Genomic DNA, 14564 nt, shown 5'->3' with positions numbered 1-14564 from the left:
GCAACAACCAGTGAATCGCTGATTCACAACAATTCAGAGTAGACTGCCTGAGGATAGTGTGGAAACAGCCAGAGATCCAGAGTTGATTTCAATCCAAACAGAACCAGAAAAAAAGTCTCCCTCTTTTAAAAGCAGAGCAATCACTTCCTCTTTCATGCACAAAACTATTCACCTGACAGATCCTAACCAGTCAGAAAAGGTATGCAGTGTAGCCATTCTCCTAGTTTTTCCAATTATGTGGTCTAAAAGCTGAAATCTTGCTCTGAATTTGCTGCTAAAATAGTTTATCAAGAAAAAACACTTAAAAAAAAAAGTATTGGCTCCAGAAAAAAAATGTGTTTGAAAAAAAAAGTGTTTGAAAAACTAGAGGAAGTTTTGGAATTTCCACTTGTCACCAATAAGTTTTCTAAAGGAACATCTGTGGAGAAAAAGCTATAAAAAAGGGTATTTATCCATTTGAAAAGCTGTACCAGCAAAGGCTTCCCAGCTCTGCCACTTAGCAAACAAATCATTGATACTTAGCTGGAGTCACATTGCCCCCTACAGGTCAATGAATACATTTCTTCATAGACATGCATTTATTGTTAAATGAACTGATTTAACTAGAGATGCATCTACTTTCCACCACTTGTATCCCTGCATGTGTGAGTTCTGTGTGAGTTCAAATCTAACATGAACTATAAGGAATATGAGGAAGAGCAGGTAAGGTGGTATTCATTTTCAGAAATATTTTTAATAAACTGCGACAAGTGAAATGTTTAAAATGAATATTTGAAATATTTAAAATCACAAAAAAAGTGAAACTAAAAAAAATCTAGAGAAGAAACCTAAATGAAATCAGAGGAGAGGATAACCCATCAATTGGTTTAGCACCTGAGTTCAGATTCCCAAAGAGATTGCAGGGAAGAAACCTGTCCTCATTCTGAACCTCTCTCAAATGTGATCCGATTAACGGGAGCGCTAAGTGCAGGACCCAACATAACCCACTAACCGGAGTCATTTCACTGTTCATCAGAGCAGCAAGTTCTCTCAGGTAGAGCCACTGATTGTCCTCCTCAGTGTGACAGCATAACAATCACAAGTTTGTTGAAGAAGTTACCAGGCCCTTGTTATGGTTTCTGAGGTTCCATCAATGGAGCCTTCCTCTGACAGAGATATGGGAACGTTGCAACCAAAATACTGAAACAGCTTCAGGAAACTCAGTGTAAAGATCTAAGAAAGTATTTCACTGAAGTTGGCTTATTTTAGTCCAGAGTCCCATAAAACACAATAGATAAAATGAGAAAATTTAAGTTTTCTATTACATCTTCCATGGCCATAAGTAGTTAATCTAGGAAACATGACCAAACATAATGGTAAAACATGGCAGAAATAAATAGCAGAAAAAAATAAAATACAAAGATCAAATTACAATGATATCCCTAACCCTTTATACTCGAATGCAAATTTTTCTGATAAATACTTATTATTAGTATTTTATACTCAAAGAAGTGTATCAAGTCCATGCTGCTGGTTTACATGCTTAAAGGCTGAAAATGGTTGCAGTGCATTGACTTAATAATCTTGTATATATATGTATATATAGTTGGGTTTTATTGTCTGTTTTTATTATTTATTTATTTATTTTTACTTGCAAATCAACTGTTTCAATTAGTGTCCAAATATTTCTTGCATCTCTACCAAAAGTTCCTCAGTGATCTGGCACAAGTTAGTTTTTAACCACCTCTAAATTTATTTGCATTCATATGTACTGTGAACCACTGCTTTTGTGCAGTTTTTTTCTGTCAAATGTAGCTCCAAAATATTTGTGGAAAATCCACCTGTTCTCAGACTTCTTATAGAGCATACCCAACATATTTTTTTGAAAATTCAGCTCTAGCTGAAATACCAAATGTAGTGCTAGTCAACACACTGATGTTTGATATTTGCAAAATGGCCAAACATTTTCCTAGGCGCTGACTGGTTCAGCTCACTAGAGACTGCCTATAAGGAAGGCAGAGGTCATCAGCTTCTGCATTTTCCTCTGTGAGTATTAATGCATATTAAAAAAATATTTGGTAATTAAAATAAGGATTTATAAGTACGTTTAGGGGGGACCTCAAGTATTCAAGTATTTAGCCATCTGCTGGTGGCCGTGGTCTTTATCCTCCACAAATATTGGAAGTCTGCTGTATCTTTATGCAATCCTGGCCTGAATAACCAACCGGGATTATCACTGGCTACACCACACACCTAAAGCAAAACACAGGCCCATCCCACCTGAGGAAAACTAATCCAAAGATGGGTTCCCAGTAAGGTTAGGGTAGGGTTGTGGTTAGAGTAAAAGGTCTGTTCTCAGAAAATGAATTTAAGTCTCCCAAAGTGATGAAAAGAGAGCTGTGTGTGTTCCTGTGTGCACAACAGTAATTCCATCTTTACACCACTAGCCAACAGAATGAAAGAAATAAAGAGAAGAGGGATAGAGTAAATTGCACATAGCTGGGAGCAAGGAGGTTATGGCACAAGGTGTGAATCTCCAGAAAGAATGATGGGCACATTGAGCCAGACTCCCCAGGGGCTGAGCATGTGGAGCAGCATGTTCATGGCTGGACAGAAAACATGTAGACTCTGTGGTGACACGGTCTTTTCAGAGAAGCTTCAAAGTGGTGTTTTATCACCCAACAAAATAAATGGAGAACTGAAGTTTTTTTTATTGAAAATGTGATGCCAGTTTTAATGTGCGAGTCTGTTTGGTTTTAGTGCTGTGTCTTTTCCACCTTCACCTATGGAGGAAAGAAGATATCCCCCAATAAATAATGCAGCACTCTCCCATAAGGCTTATGACACAAGAGTTCAACAGTCACTGAATATTATTCAGCATACACTTTTACTCATGTTGGATTTACAAAACTAGAGTATAACAAAAACATACAAGTCAGACTGAGACAGGCAAAAAATGTACCCACCATTTAAAGCACTAAGAAAAAAAATCACAAAAAACTGAGGTTAGATACAAACAAATGCACCAAATATTGGCTTATCTGCTTTTACACACAAACTGGTGAACTCTACATATTATATTGACCAATCTTTACAGCTATAGCAGCTTAATTCCCTCTGGGCCGAAAAGTTTTAGGACCGTGTTTACGGGAATATTTGACCAGTCTTCCAGGAGAGAATGTGTGAGGTCAAGTATTAAGGTTGGACAAGAAGGCCTAATAATTTTCTCTTTGGATGCTCTAAAGGGTTTATGTGGACACTCGGATTCTTTTACACCAAACTCACTCATTCATGTCTTTAACCTTGCTCTGTGCACTGGTGGACAGTCATATTCGTACAAGAAGGGGCCATTCCTCAGAAGAATAACAATTTCCCAGATGTTTTCATATGCTACAACATTAAGACTTGAACTTGTGCCAAGCCTCAACCCCCACTAAAATACATTGAGGCTTGATCCTTCACTTCAGAAAACATCTCCATTTTTTTAAGAGTACTTTGCCTGTATGCATTAAATCACTGCATCTCACATTTTGCATTGCATTTAGAGATGTAAAGTTTGGTTGCAGCTGCTAGGCAACAGAAACCCTCAGCACACAATAAATGAGCTTAACTGAAGTCCACACAAAGTTTAGAGGTCTGTAGCCATTTACTGTCCAAGCAGTTGCAGACTTCTGGGCTCTGTGTGCATTAGCTTGTGCAGTTCCTGAAAGACGTTTTTCATGGCCTTGGAATTGCTTTTAATCCCAATTGCCTCCACTTTGTTATGATAACAAATAGTTGCTGAGTAAATTTCACAAATGGACTTAGTGAACAGGTGGCATCTCAGCACCATGATTAAATTCCCTGAGCTCCTGAGACCAACCCAGTCTTTTATGAATACTTATAAAAGCAATCTGCACATGTAGGTGCTTTATTTTAAACACATGTGGCCGCTTATAGTGATTGAAACACCTGGATTCAGTGATTTGGAGAGTTTCTTAGTATAATGTATTTTTCCGCAAACCATTTGTGAATCACATGCAAGAGAAAAGAGTAGATATTTGGGTATCAGACAAATGTGATGGAATTTCCATCAAATGGTGGAAAACGCCACAACAGTTCAGTTAAGATTTCCCCAGAAAATATATGAAAATAACTGCCATTATGATGACACTGTAATAAAATGTGTTGCATTATTAATCAATGGTCAATTCACCACTTTCTGTGTAATAGTCCCATTTTCAAACCTGGGGCAATGTGGGGTTGAGAGGCAGAATTAGGGGAGTTAACTTCAGACACAAGACCTTCCTAGACTTGGCTAAGCAGCTTTTTGCTTTTAGAGTAATTTTATACGGGGATAGTCTGTTAGTTAAAAAATTTCTCTGTTTCTATGCAGCAATATTTTCTTGTTTTATACATTACATTACTGAAAAATGAAAATAAATAAAAAACCATGGAACATGCATTCATTAAAGCAAAATTACAATCCCAGAGAAAAAGACAGATTATTATATCTATAATCCATAGCAGCATTAATACTTTCTGAGGGTCAATAATCACCACAACACAAGGGGCTCTACTCAACTCAGAACCAATTGAATTTCTTGTACTTATCTGTAACCCTAAAGGTTCTTTATAGCACTCATAACCACTTCTGTGCAATTAAAATTGGTTCCTGAATAAATGATCTAATAAAGAAAGATAGGAAGGGTTTACAGTAGATAAAAGGTTAGGATTCAAACCCTGCATAATTATCACAGTCATAATAATAGCACATCTTCTCCACCTCCCTTTCTAATGAGAATGCCGAGTCAAATTATAAGCACTACATTTTAGAGACCTGGGTTAAAGACATGTAGAATAACTAAAATTAAATACAATGCACACCATCTGACAGCAAAACCTACTTTATTAGGAGTTATTCTAGTATAAATGAGTATTTTTTTCACACTTGGTTAACTTTGATCTCCTCCTTCTATTCATTACTAATCCAAACTGTACACTGAGGAGCATTTTTACTCAAAAGGAAAATAGTTGTTCTAGCTATGCACACTGTACATGCACACTACTACATTTTTAACAAAAAGTTTAATCTAATATTTGACAGTTGCAGAAACAATGATTTAATCTGTAAACTCGGGATGGTCAAGCTGCTTTTTAATTTCTTTAGCTCATTCATCCCACTTCTCCTTGCAAAACTGATCAATTTCAGCCAAAAAGAAAAGGAGAGATTTTTTATTTCCCTCTAAATATTCTGTAAATGTTGTGGATCCATGGTTGGCTTCAACATAATGCAGGACAATATCATAATCTGTATTTTGCATATATATTGCTGTCTTATGCTCAGATATTAGTCTTTAATCCTCCTTGGTCCATCAATAGTCTTTATCCTTGTAAAAGTCGCAACAAATATCACATTAAAGACTTTGTTTGTTTGTTTTTTTAACAAAATAGAAAAATCTGCATCCCATTCAAATTTTTAGTGTCATTGAGTCTCACGCAATATGCTTAATCTCACAACATAATTAGCATTTTTATTTTTCCTCCACGTTTCCTGGTGGTAAAATCCATTTAGCATGCAATTTTTCTGGTTCTTCACTCTTATTTACAGATATCAATAAAGACAAATAACAATATGACAAATTAATTTAGACAACTTCATGATTCAATATGCCTGTGAAGTACTGAAATTATGATATCCATTTATATAGAAAAGGGGGACATAGAACCCATTTATTGCCATGTTTAAAAGAGCCTTTTGTGTTCAAAGGAATAGGCAGAGAGCCTAAAATAAAGGGACACTCAATGATTAGAGCTCTTTGTTTATCAAACATAAAATAAACTGTAACGAAATTGTAAGAAATCTGCTGAAGTACACTACCTGTAGATGTCTCAAAGCCACATCTAGAGAACTCAGACAGCAAAACAAAACAGTATCTTGTGGGTAGGTAGGTATTTAGTAGAAATGCAGTGATTGCAAGGTTAATTTGTTTTGTCTGTGGAGTTGTGTGCATTTTCGTTTTACAAAACTTTAAAAGTGAGTATTTTGTCAACAAAAGTTTCAGTTCTGTTTGATTGTTTTGTTGAATATCAAAACAATCAAACACGTAGAGTGCAGATAATTTCACAACACAAACTTTGTAAGCAGTAATTAAATTATTTTGAACACATGGGCAAATATTGCATTGCAACCTTTTTTTTTGTCTTGGTTTACTAAAAATAATCTATGAAATCAAAACTCAAACTAAAAGGTTTGTTAAACATTTTTTAGAAAGAAAAATATTGATGCTGATCATTTTTCTTTTCTCCTCTTTATTAGGCAGAAAGGCGTGAAAACTGTCTTATCATGCAAGCATTCTGCACACACACACACCCCAACCCACACACAAAACACTAATAGCAATTTAAGCGCTGATGTTACTCATTGTTGGAGCCTTGCTGTATACAATCCGAAAAGGAAAGGACTGTACAGGCACAGTAAGCTTACTGCACTGCAGTTTATTGGCTGTTCTGCTTTCTTTAGGCTCTCACACAGGTGACAGTGCGAGCTCCTCTTGTGTCAGTGCCAGCTAAACAAAATTAAGGAAGAGTTAAAAACTCAATGAGCCTGGTAATTAAATTTTAATGGTGGACATAAAGCAGCCTGACACCCACTTAAAGCTATAGGCAGAAACCATATCTGCAAAACAATCAGGAAGGAAACTCCTTTCCTCCTTAGCAACCCACACATTCATTGTGTCATCATGGGAAAATTTATCAAGAGAAAAATTCCAATTCCACCTGCTTTTGTAACCAAAATCCTTCACACTACATAAATGTTATAACTTCCTTTCTGTGTCCTTTTGAATATGCAACCTCTACAGCCTTAAACTACATCAGCAATGCTTTCAGAAATGTGTGAATATTAGGGCCACATTTATAAAACATATAGAAGTGTTAAAAGCCCTAGTCTTTTATTGCAGTGGCAAAATGTTACACTCAAATATACATGAAGAAAATCCTATTTCAGTTCATTATTCAGTAGTTAAAAAACTCAGAAGTCAAGAAATGTTTAATTTTAAAGCAACAAGTGGTAAAATCATTGTTTCTACCAACAAACCCAATAAAAAAAAACATACCAGTAACCATTTTTATATTCATAGTTTACAAGTTAAATATGATGGCATTTCTTTTTGCCACAGATACCTCAGCTGGTTCAGGACTCCCACAAGTTAAAGCTCTCTGTTCAATAACTATAGCAAACGTGTGGCCACTTAGGGTGACCAGGTGTCCACAACAACAGCTGGATTGTTGTGGACAACATGCCATCTACATGCCTGCTGGTTGCTTAAAAGTGATTCAAGAACAAGAGAAGGAATTTTCTGTCCAGACAAATATTTAGAATTTGCTAGATACTCTAGATACTACGGGGACTGGATACTTTTGTCAAATGAGACTAAGGTACTTTTTTTTATTTAGAAAAAATTACAAAGTGGGTTTACCATGAAACAATGAAAAGCAATTCCCACTTTCTAGTACAGTGGATGAGCTGTACTGCAATAGTGCCCTGCAATATTTGTTAAACCACAAAGCCATCATAAACTTTTGGAAAAATCTGAATATTTTAAACTAAAAAAAACAAAAAAGTGGGTTTTGCCAAAAAAACTATAAATTGGTCATCAGTGGAGCTTTCAACAAACACTTTGGTCAAATTTAACTAACACTCAACACTTGACAGACCAATTTCAACTGTAATTTATGCTGACAATATGTTAGGCTTTTTTACTCCCAGAGTCCTATAATTCATAGATTACTGATGTGAAGTGTAAATTAAAAACAGCAAGACAAAATGAAAATACAGCAGGCAAATTAGTAGCAATGAACAGATGAAAGTAAAAAAGTCAGGCAAGTTGTCCAATGTTTTTTTTTCACCCAAATCTATTACTAAATATTTGGAAAAGAGTTACAACAATATGTCAGAATGTGCATCATTTATATAACTCAGTGACATTAGTTAGAATAAATAACTTTTGTCAATGAAAAACAATTGCACAGAACATTGCATTCACATGCAAATTATCTTTCGACCAACATTGCAGTGCAAGGCTCACACAGACAGCAAGTAACGCTGGACAGCAAAGTTTAGCACTTTATATTCCTATCAGTCCTGCCACCTGTGCATAAAGCAACCAGACCACCAGAGAGAATAGAGTATCAGGGAGACAAATTCTCAAAAATCATAAAAGCCCACAGAAAGTTCTTTGAACCTTTCAGACCTCGTGATGGTCCGCTAAACAGAACGGATTGCCTCTAGGCCACAATGGAGCTTAATCACAGCCTGAACGTTTGGCAACATTTACTGATGAGCTAATAACCTGCCTGCACAGAATGAAAAATTCAACCGTTACAGAAAAAATTATTAAATATTTACTCTGAGACCATAACCCTGACATTACAGGCCATAGTAATGCTCTTTACCTCCCAATTACCAAATGCAACATGTATTTTAAAACATAGACAGGGAGAAATAGGAACTTATTCTAAAGTTTTTCTGTATCTCTATTAAAACAATCAAACAACAAAATTTAAAGTTCATAAAGGACCTAATATGGTATTCTCTACATTTACTGGAACCCACAGTACATATCCTTAAAGATCTTTTAAAAAAAATCTATGTTTTATTGGACTAGAATTATCCAACACTGGCTTTAAAAAAAAAAGAATCCACTCTTTTAATTCTTTAAAAGATTTTACTCAAAGTTAATCAGATCATCCTTAAGATTTCCATATTAGTAATCCTGTTCTATGTAATATAATTTCTTTTAACAACATGCTATTCAACTCGGCCAAATGTGTTTCTCATATTGAGTCATGAGGGGTTTATAGATGAACAGCTGTTTTTCTTGTTGCCATTTCCTGTCTACAATTAGAGAAAGGGTAAAAAGTTCACCGCAACTATTAGGATGAATAAGATTCAGTAAGAAATCTCGTCTATCTCGTCACCACGCACGGCAAGGAGGATGTTAAGGGAGGTTTAAAAATCATAAAAGCTCACTTGTCAAAGCAAAGAGTAGAATCATGGAGCCACCAAGTCTCTGCAACATAGTAAAATCAAGTAGAATCAAGAGACATCACCAAGGTGAATATTTTAGCCTTGTTCCCCATATTTACAGTAATTATACAGCAGATATTCGGTTTTCATGTTATCACAATACTCAAACAAAACACCACGCTGCTTGACTTATGATAAGAGCTCTTCAAAACTTTGTGTTAAAAGGTCAAAATGCCGATCATACAAAACAGCTTCTATGACATTTAAATGTCTCCGGTATTTTTAAATGTTCCAAGTTTGTCTGTAAAATTATGTTAATGAATGAGCAGTGTTCTTCAGTCCTCATTAAATGTAATCCAAAAGATTTGATTAACCTCATCAAATTCAATGTTTTGTTTTTTAAGTTTAAATGGTTTTTATTTGCCTTGCACAGGAAAGGGGGAGAAAAAGGAATAAGGAGAGCGGGGAGGGGAGGGGAGGGGAGGGGAGGGGAGGGGAGGGGAGGGGAGGGGAGGGGAGGGGAGGGGAGGGGAGGGGGGAGGGGAGGGGAGGGGAGGGGAGGGGAGGGGAGGGGAGGGGAGGGGAGGGGAGGGGAGGGGAGGGGAATATCTGTAGCAAAGGTCGGGTTCGAATATCAGATGACTGTGCCGAGGACTAATAGCATAACAGAAAGCTGTACCAGAAAAACCTTTCAGAATCAAACAGAAAAAACATGTGACCTAACAGAAGACAAGAAAAGAAGAAAACTGCCATACAACTTAAATTATGGTAAGCAAGACCAAGTACATTTACTTTACTTGCCTTAATCATTAGCACACACCACTCTTGTAACACCTCCAGAACCAGTTATTCTTTATGTTCACCAGCAGAGGGCAGCAAAACACAACTTAAAGCTGAACTTCAGACAAAAACCAGCAGCTTAAAAAGGTTAGAGGGCAGAGCTCCTACCAGCATTGACTATGGCATCCACCTCCAGGACAGTAATATCACCCTTGTAGAGAGATACTTTATCACCGAGGCCTCCTCCAGCTGTGAGCTCCTTCTCATCATCTTTATTAGTCCTGGCTGAAGTAACAAACAGAAACATGCCACCAAGCATGTAATGTAGTTAGATATCAGCTGGATATTTGAAAAGAGCTTGCAGATGTGCTCAAAAAGGCATTAAAGTTCACTTTAATGTGTAGATGATAAACAATTGGTTACATACCAAACAGCAACATTTCCTAGAGTAGCAAAACTCCCCCCAAAAAAGTAAAGTCCAAAAATATTTAATCATGAAATAAGCTGACAGGACAGAAAAAGAAATTTCAAAGAATTAATAACTTTACCTCTATTCACAAATAAGATATAAACCATGTTGATGAGCGTTAGTAAAATAATTTTTGTTTCCTTCTAACACTGAATGCAATCTTACATACTTGATGTGACACAAGCACTTACTCTTTTTTTTGGATAATGCAGAAAAAGTTGTTGGTAAAGACATGTAAAAAGTCAAATAAATTAATCTTTTATAGCACTAGCGTAACCCACACAGTAAAAACCAAACCTTTAATTTAAGGATGGTTAAATTGGTAAAACAAAATTTTGTTTGAAGAAAGAATTATTTGTAACTAAAATCACTGGTTGCACAATTACAGGCACTCATGCTGTCAATATTTTGTACCAAGCCCTATTGCCAAAAGGACAGCATGAAAGCCTAATGACATTCATCGAGGTTGGAGTATTCAGATTTTTGGCTTTTCCTTTCCAAATCATCCTTGGCTCTCTCTCATACCTTCATGTCTTCTTTCCCACTCAGCTCCCACAGGTTTTCCAACTGATGAACCAATTCAGTGTTAATTTGCCCATACATTTTGGATTAATATATTTAAATCATCCAATTACCTATTTCTAATTTTCCTGTGGACCACCAGATTCTTATTGAAGTTGTCCTGTTATTTGAAGAGTTCATAATCACATGAACTCTCACAAGTAGCTGTATGCAATATTTCAAACTGCAATCATTTCAATATCAGTGTTTTTAGCATCGCAGTTGCAAAGGTCTGCTTTGATGCAATATTTGATGGGTTGCTACCTTTAAAGGAATATTCATTAACAAACTGCATGCAAATATATTTGTACTTTTACCACTCTTGATGCACAAATCTTAAGCTTACAAAAAGTGGTGGGAAAAATCTGATGATGCAAAATGAGAAGGAAGGCTTGTGTAAAAAAAAAAAAAAGAAAAAGAAAAGCTACCATCCTCCACCAACTTGGCATTCAGCACCTTAAATAACAAACAGAAAGTCTCTCACATCTATTTTCCTCTCTCCAAGTTGGAATGTCATCCAGTTGTGTAAAACCTTTACGATACTCCTTGCGCCTCTCCTCTCGATCTAGTTGAAGGAGTCGTTCTGTGAACAAAAACAAACAAGAAAGTTCTGTGACAAACTCCTCTTCTTCCAAAAAAATGATTTGGTATTCCACCTCTACCATAGAGGTTAGTATAACCTTTACTGCTGCTGTTCACTAGTGCTTTTATGCCAGTATAGACAATTTACTATTAAAAAAAAGATTATCGCCCAGAAAGAGGTGAACCCTAAGCTCTCCCATTGCCTTTCTTTCTTGATCTTGTAACTAATCAGTAAACCTTTATAACTACTTACCCTGGAGATCCATCCACTCAGTGGGAAATATTTTTTTCTACATAATCTTTTAGATTTGAAAATACCCTCCATTATAAATGACTGACATTACAAAATTTTTGATTGCCCTCTTTATACGCCCTTTTTCTGAAGAGATAATCATTTTGTTCACCTCTATTCTTGAATACTTAGCCACTTTACAATCACATACTGTGATACATTTTGTTAGGGAAACAAAAGAAGCGAGTCATTTTGAGATATGCCTCTTAAACTTTGTGAGATTAGATTGAAAGTCTTAACTGGATTTAAGTCTGACGTTAACTGGGCTATAACTAACACATTAGGATTCTTGGATCCACACCAGCATTTCTCAACTGGTGAGTCCTGACCCAAATATGGGTCACAAATCCATTTTCAATTAGTTGTGAGCAATTGCATGGACAGAAAATTATGAGGAAAAAACAATAGTGGATTGTTGATTAAACCTACAGCAGGTAGTCATGATTCCTTGTAATGAGAGTTGGCATTAATTTGTTTCACACCACAGAAGAGGACGTAAAGTTTGTTAAATGCTAATCAATCACAGCAAAAGGCTTCAACTTTGTAAGTTGTAACTAGTTTCCTGAGAAACAAAGGGATGATTATATGTGCAACACCTGTGAAATAAGCATGGAAATCATAACTAAAAGTCAACTAGGCAGGCTATCATGTAATTACAATACGAAATTTGCTAAGGTAAGCTTTTCTCAGTTCTGCTGCTGTACTGTAATACAGCAGCATCCTTCCCTTGCTACTCGAGCTCCAGCCGTTCAGCACCTGTCTTTATGAGAGCAGCTTTTCAACTCTGGTTCAGCTAAAGAAAAACAACAGAAACAGACTGGATATTGAGCTTAACCTCAGAGTTGGATTGTGTGCTATATCTCCAGACTCCGAGGCTCTCATCAGGAGCAAAAAATGTTTGCAATAAAAGCAGTGATTAAAGAAAGTGAAAAATTCAAAAATTTACATCTACTTATAGGTCATAGTAATTTGGGAATAAAGTCACTGTGAAATGAAACCTTTAGAGGAAGAAATACTGAGGAAGACCCTAAATATGGAGAAAAATATAACCTTCTTCAGTATATCCCTTTGACAAGATCTCACAGTCAGCCAGTCATACATTTAAAGTATTACTGCAGTGCATGAAATCTATTTTATTCCTAATGTACTATCTTTCCCCATCGCCTACTTTTCTTATTTCCACAGCTGCTTTTATTCTACATGGATGAATAAAAAGGCAGCTGAACACAGCAAAGCTTTTTGGACTATAATAAAACACTCAGTCACAAGGTTGAACAATTCATCACTGACAAATTCCAAAGCTTAGCTACCCTGACAGGTAACTGTCTCTAAATCTATTTTATACAGCATATAGACCTGTTAAGATTTGCTGTGCCATAGTTGCAAATGCAGGAGTCAGTCCTCATCATTTTCCAGACATCTCTGAACAACGCAGTATAGTGTAATATATTAATGGAACTGAGACTGATGGTGGCATTAAATCTCATTTACCATATTTATTGGAGTCCAAATGATGCTCTGTTCCCAAGTCACAAAACCACTGGGTTTTGTGACCAAAGCATCTAACCTGGTTGATAACCATTAACGACAAAAGCATAAATAAAACCATAAGTTTCTCTATTCCATGCATTAAAGCCCGGAAGAAACATGCAAGCAAACAGGAATGGTAAAGTTCTATGTGTGACAGAAGAGCAACTAAAATATTTATTCCTGCAACTTTCATACGTTTTATAAATGCACAGCAGCCATATTGAATCTGAGTCAGGAATCACATTAATGAGACTCAAGTTTGTGGGTGTTCTGTCTGATTTTTGCCTTAGATTACAAACAGTATAGACAACAAGATAATTTATTGAAAGTTTAACATTCGGTTCTTTAAGTTAACCCAACATTTTGGTATGAATTAATGCACTTACAAAATAGATGTTTCTTTTCCTCCACTTAAATTTAGAAGGTTGTTGAACATTCTTCAGATTATACAATCAACTGATTTGAATGTAAGAACTTGCATTTCTGTCCCAAAACAAACATGGCATCCATAAAATTATTAAAATCACTAAAATATTTACTTAGCAGCATTTTTAGTTCAAATGTGAAAATACGTTTTGCCTACAAATAATTGATAATTATTCCATCTGAAAATGTTCAATATTTTAAGTGCTCATTAATATTTGCTGAAAGTTTCATAGTAATATTTACAAAAATATAGATGTTTGGTAAAAATAAATAAATTAATACATATTGCAATAAATATTCTGTTGTGGGTTGTGTGGAAAAGTTTAAAGAATGTTTGTTTTGGACCTCTCACAGAGCTGTGCTCAATCTGTCATTTGGAAATATAAAGGATGACACAAATCCAAACCTACAAAGACATGATGGTGAACCACTTAAAGGTGCATAAAAGTGCATTCATATGTTACACCCCCCCCCCCCCCCCCAATATTTTTCAACTCTGTGGTAAGACTTGAAAAATACTATCCCTAGAAATATGACTAGACTTAGGCCGTTTTCCAAAGAGAAATGGTAAAAGTCTCTACATGTGCAAAGGTGGTAGGGACATACCAAAAAACACTTGCAGCTTTAATAGCAGCGGAAGGTGAGAAACAGAGGCCATCATGAAGTTTTTGTCTTACTTTAATTATGGCTGTATTCTATAATGTGTTTCCAAAGCAATGCTCACACACTGACAAGGACAAAGTGGCATAATGCAAACTAATGAATTGCAGCAATGTTGTACCTCAGGAAGAGACATGCAATAAAAAGCTCCAGTGTTAATAGGTTAATAAATAAATAAATATCAGCCAAGTTTGGTTTTCTTTTTGATACTCAACAGGTCCAAGAGTTCTTGCACTCAAACAAGCAGCCCATAAAACATTTTTTGCTGAATTTAA

General features: G+C 35.9%; 1 protein-coding gene across 1 annotated transcript in view; it reads right to left on the bottom strand.

The window, feature by feature from the left end:
* The window catches only part of macrod2 (MACRO domain containing 2), a 187881-nt gene that overhangs the window by 172583 nt on the left and 734 nt on the right, over window positions 1-14564 (bottom strand). Inside the window, exons 2-3 of the mRNA XM_023327447.1 lie at window positions 11284-11382; window positions 9938-10054 (exon numbers count right to left, since the gene is read on the bottom strand). Of these exons, the coding sequence (XP_023183215.1) occupies window positions 9938-10054; window positions 11284-11382 (216 nt within the window). The remainder of the gene's footprint in view (window positions 1-9937; window positions 10055-11283; window positions 11383-14564) is intronic.

The sequence above is a fragment of the Xiphophorus maculatus genome, chromosome 22 (assembly GCF_002775205.1).
Source record: "Xiphophorus maculatus strain JP 163 A chromosome 22, X_maculatus-5.0-male, whole genome shotgun sequence".
In the NCBI taxonomy this organism is placed as follows: domain Eukaryota; kingdom Metazoa; phylum Chordata; class Actinopteri; order Cyprinodontiformes; family Poeciliidae; genus Xiphophorus; species Xiphophorus maculatus.
The sequence above is the reverse complement of the archived record's forward strand: the minus strand, read 5'-3'. Positions and strand labels throughout refer to the sequence as shown.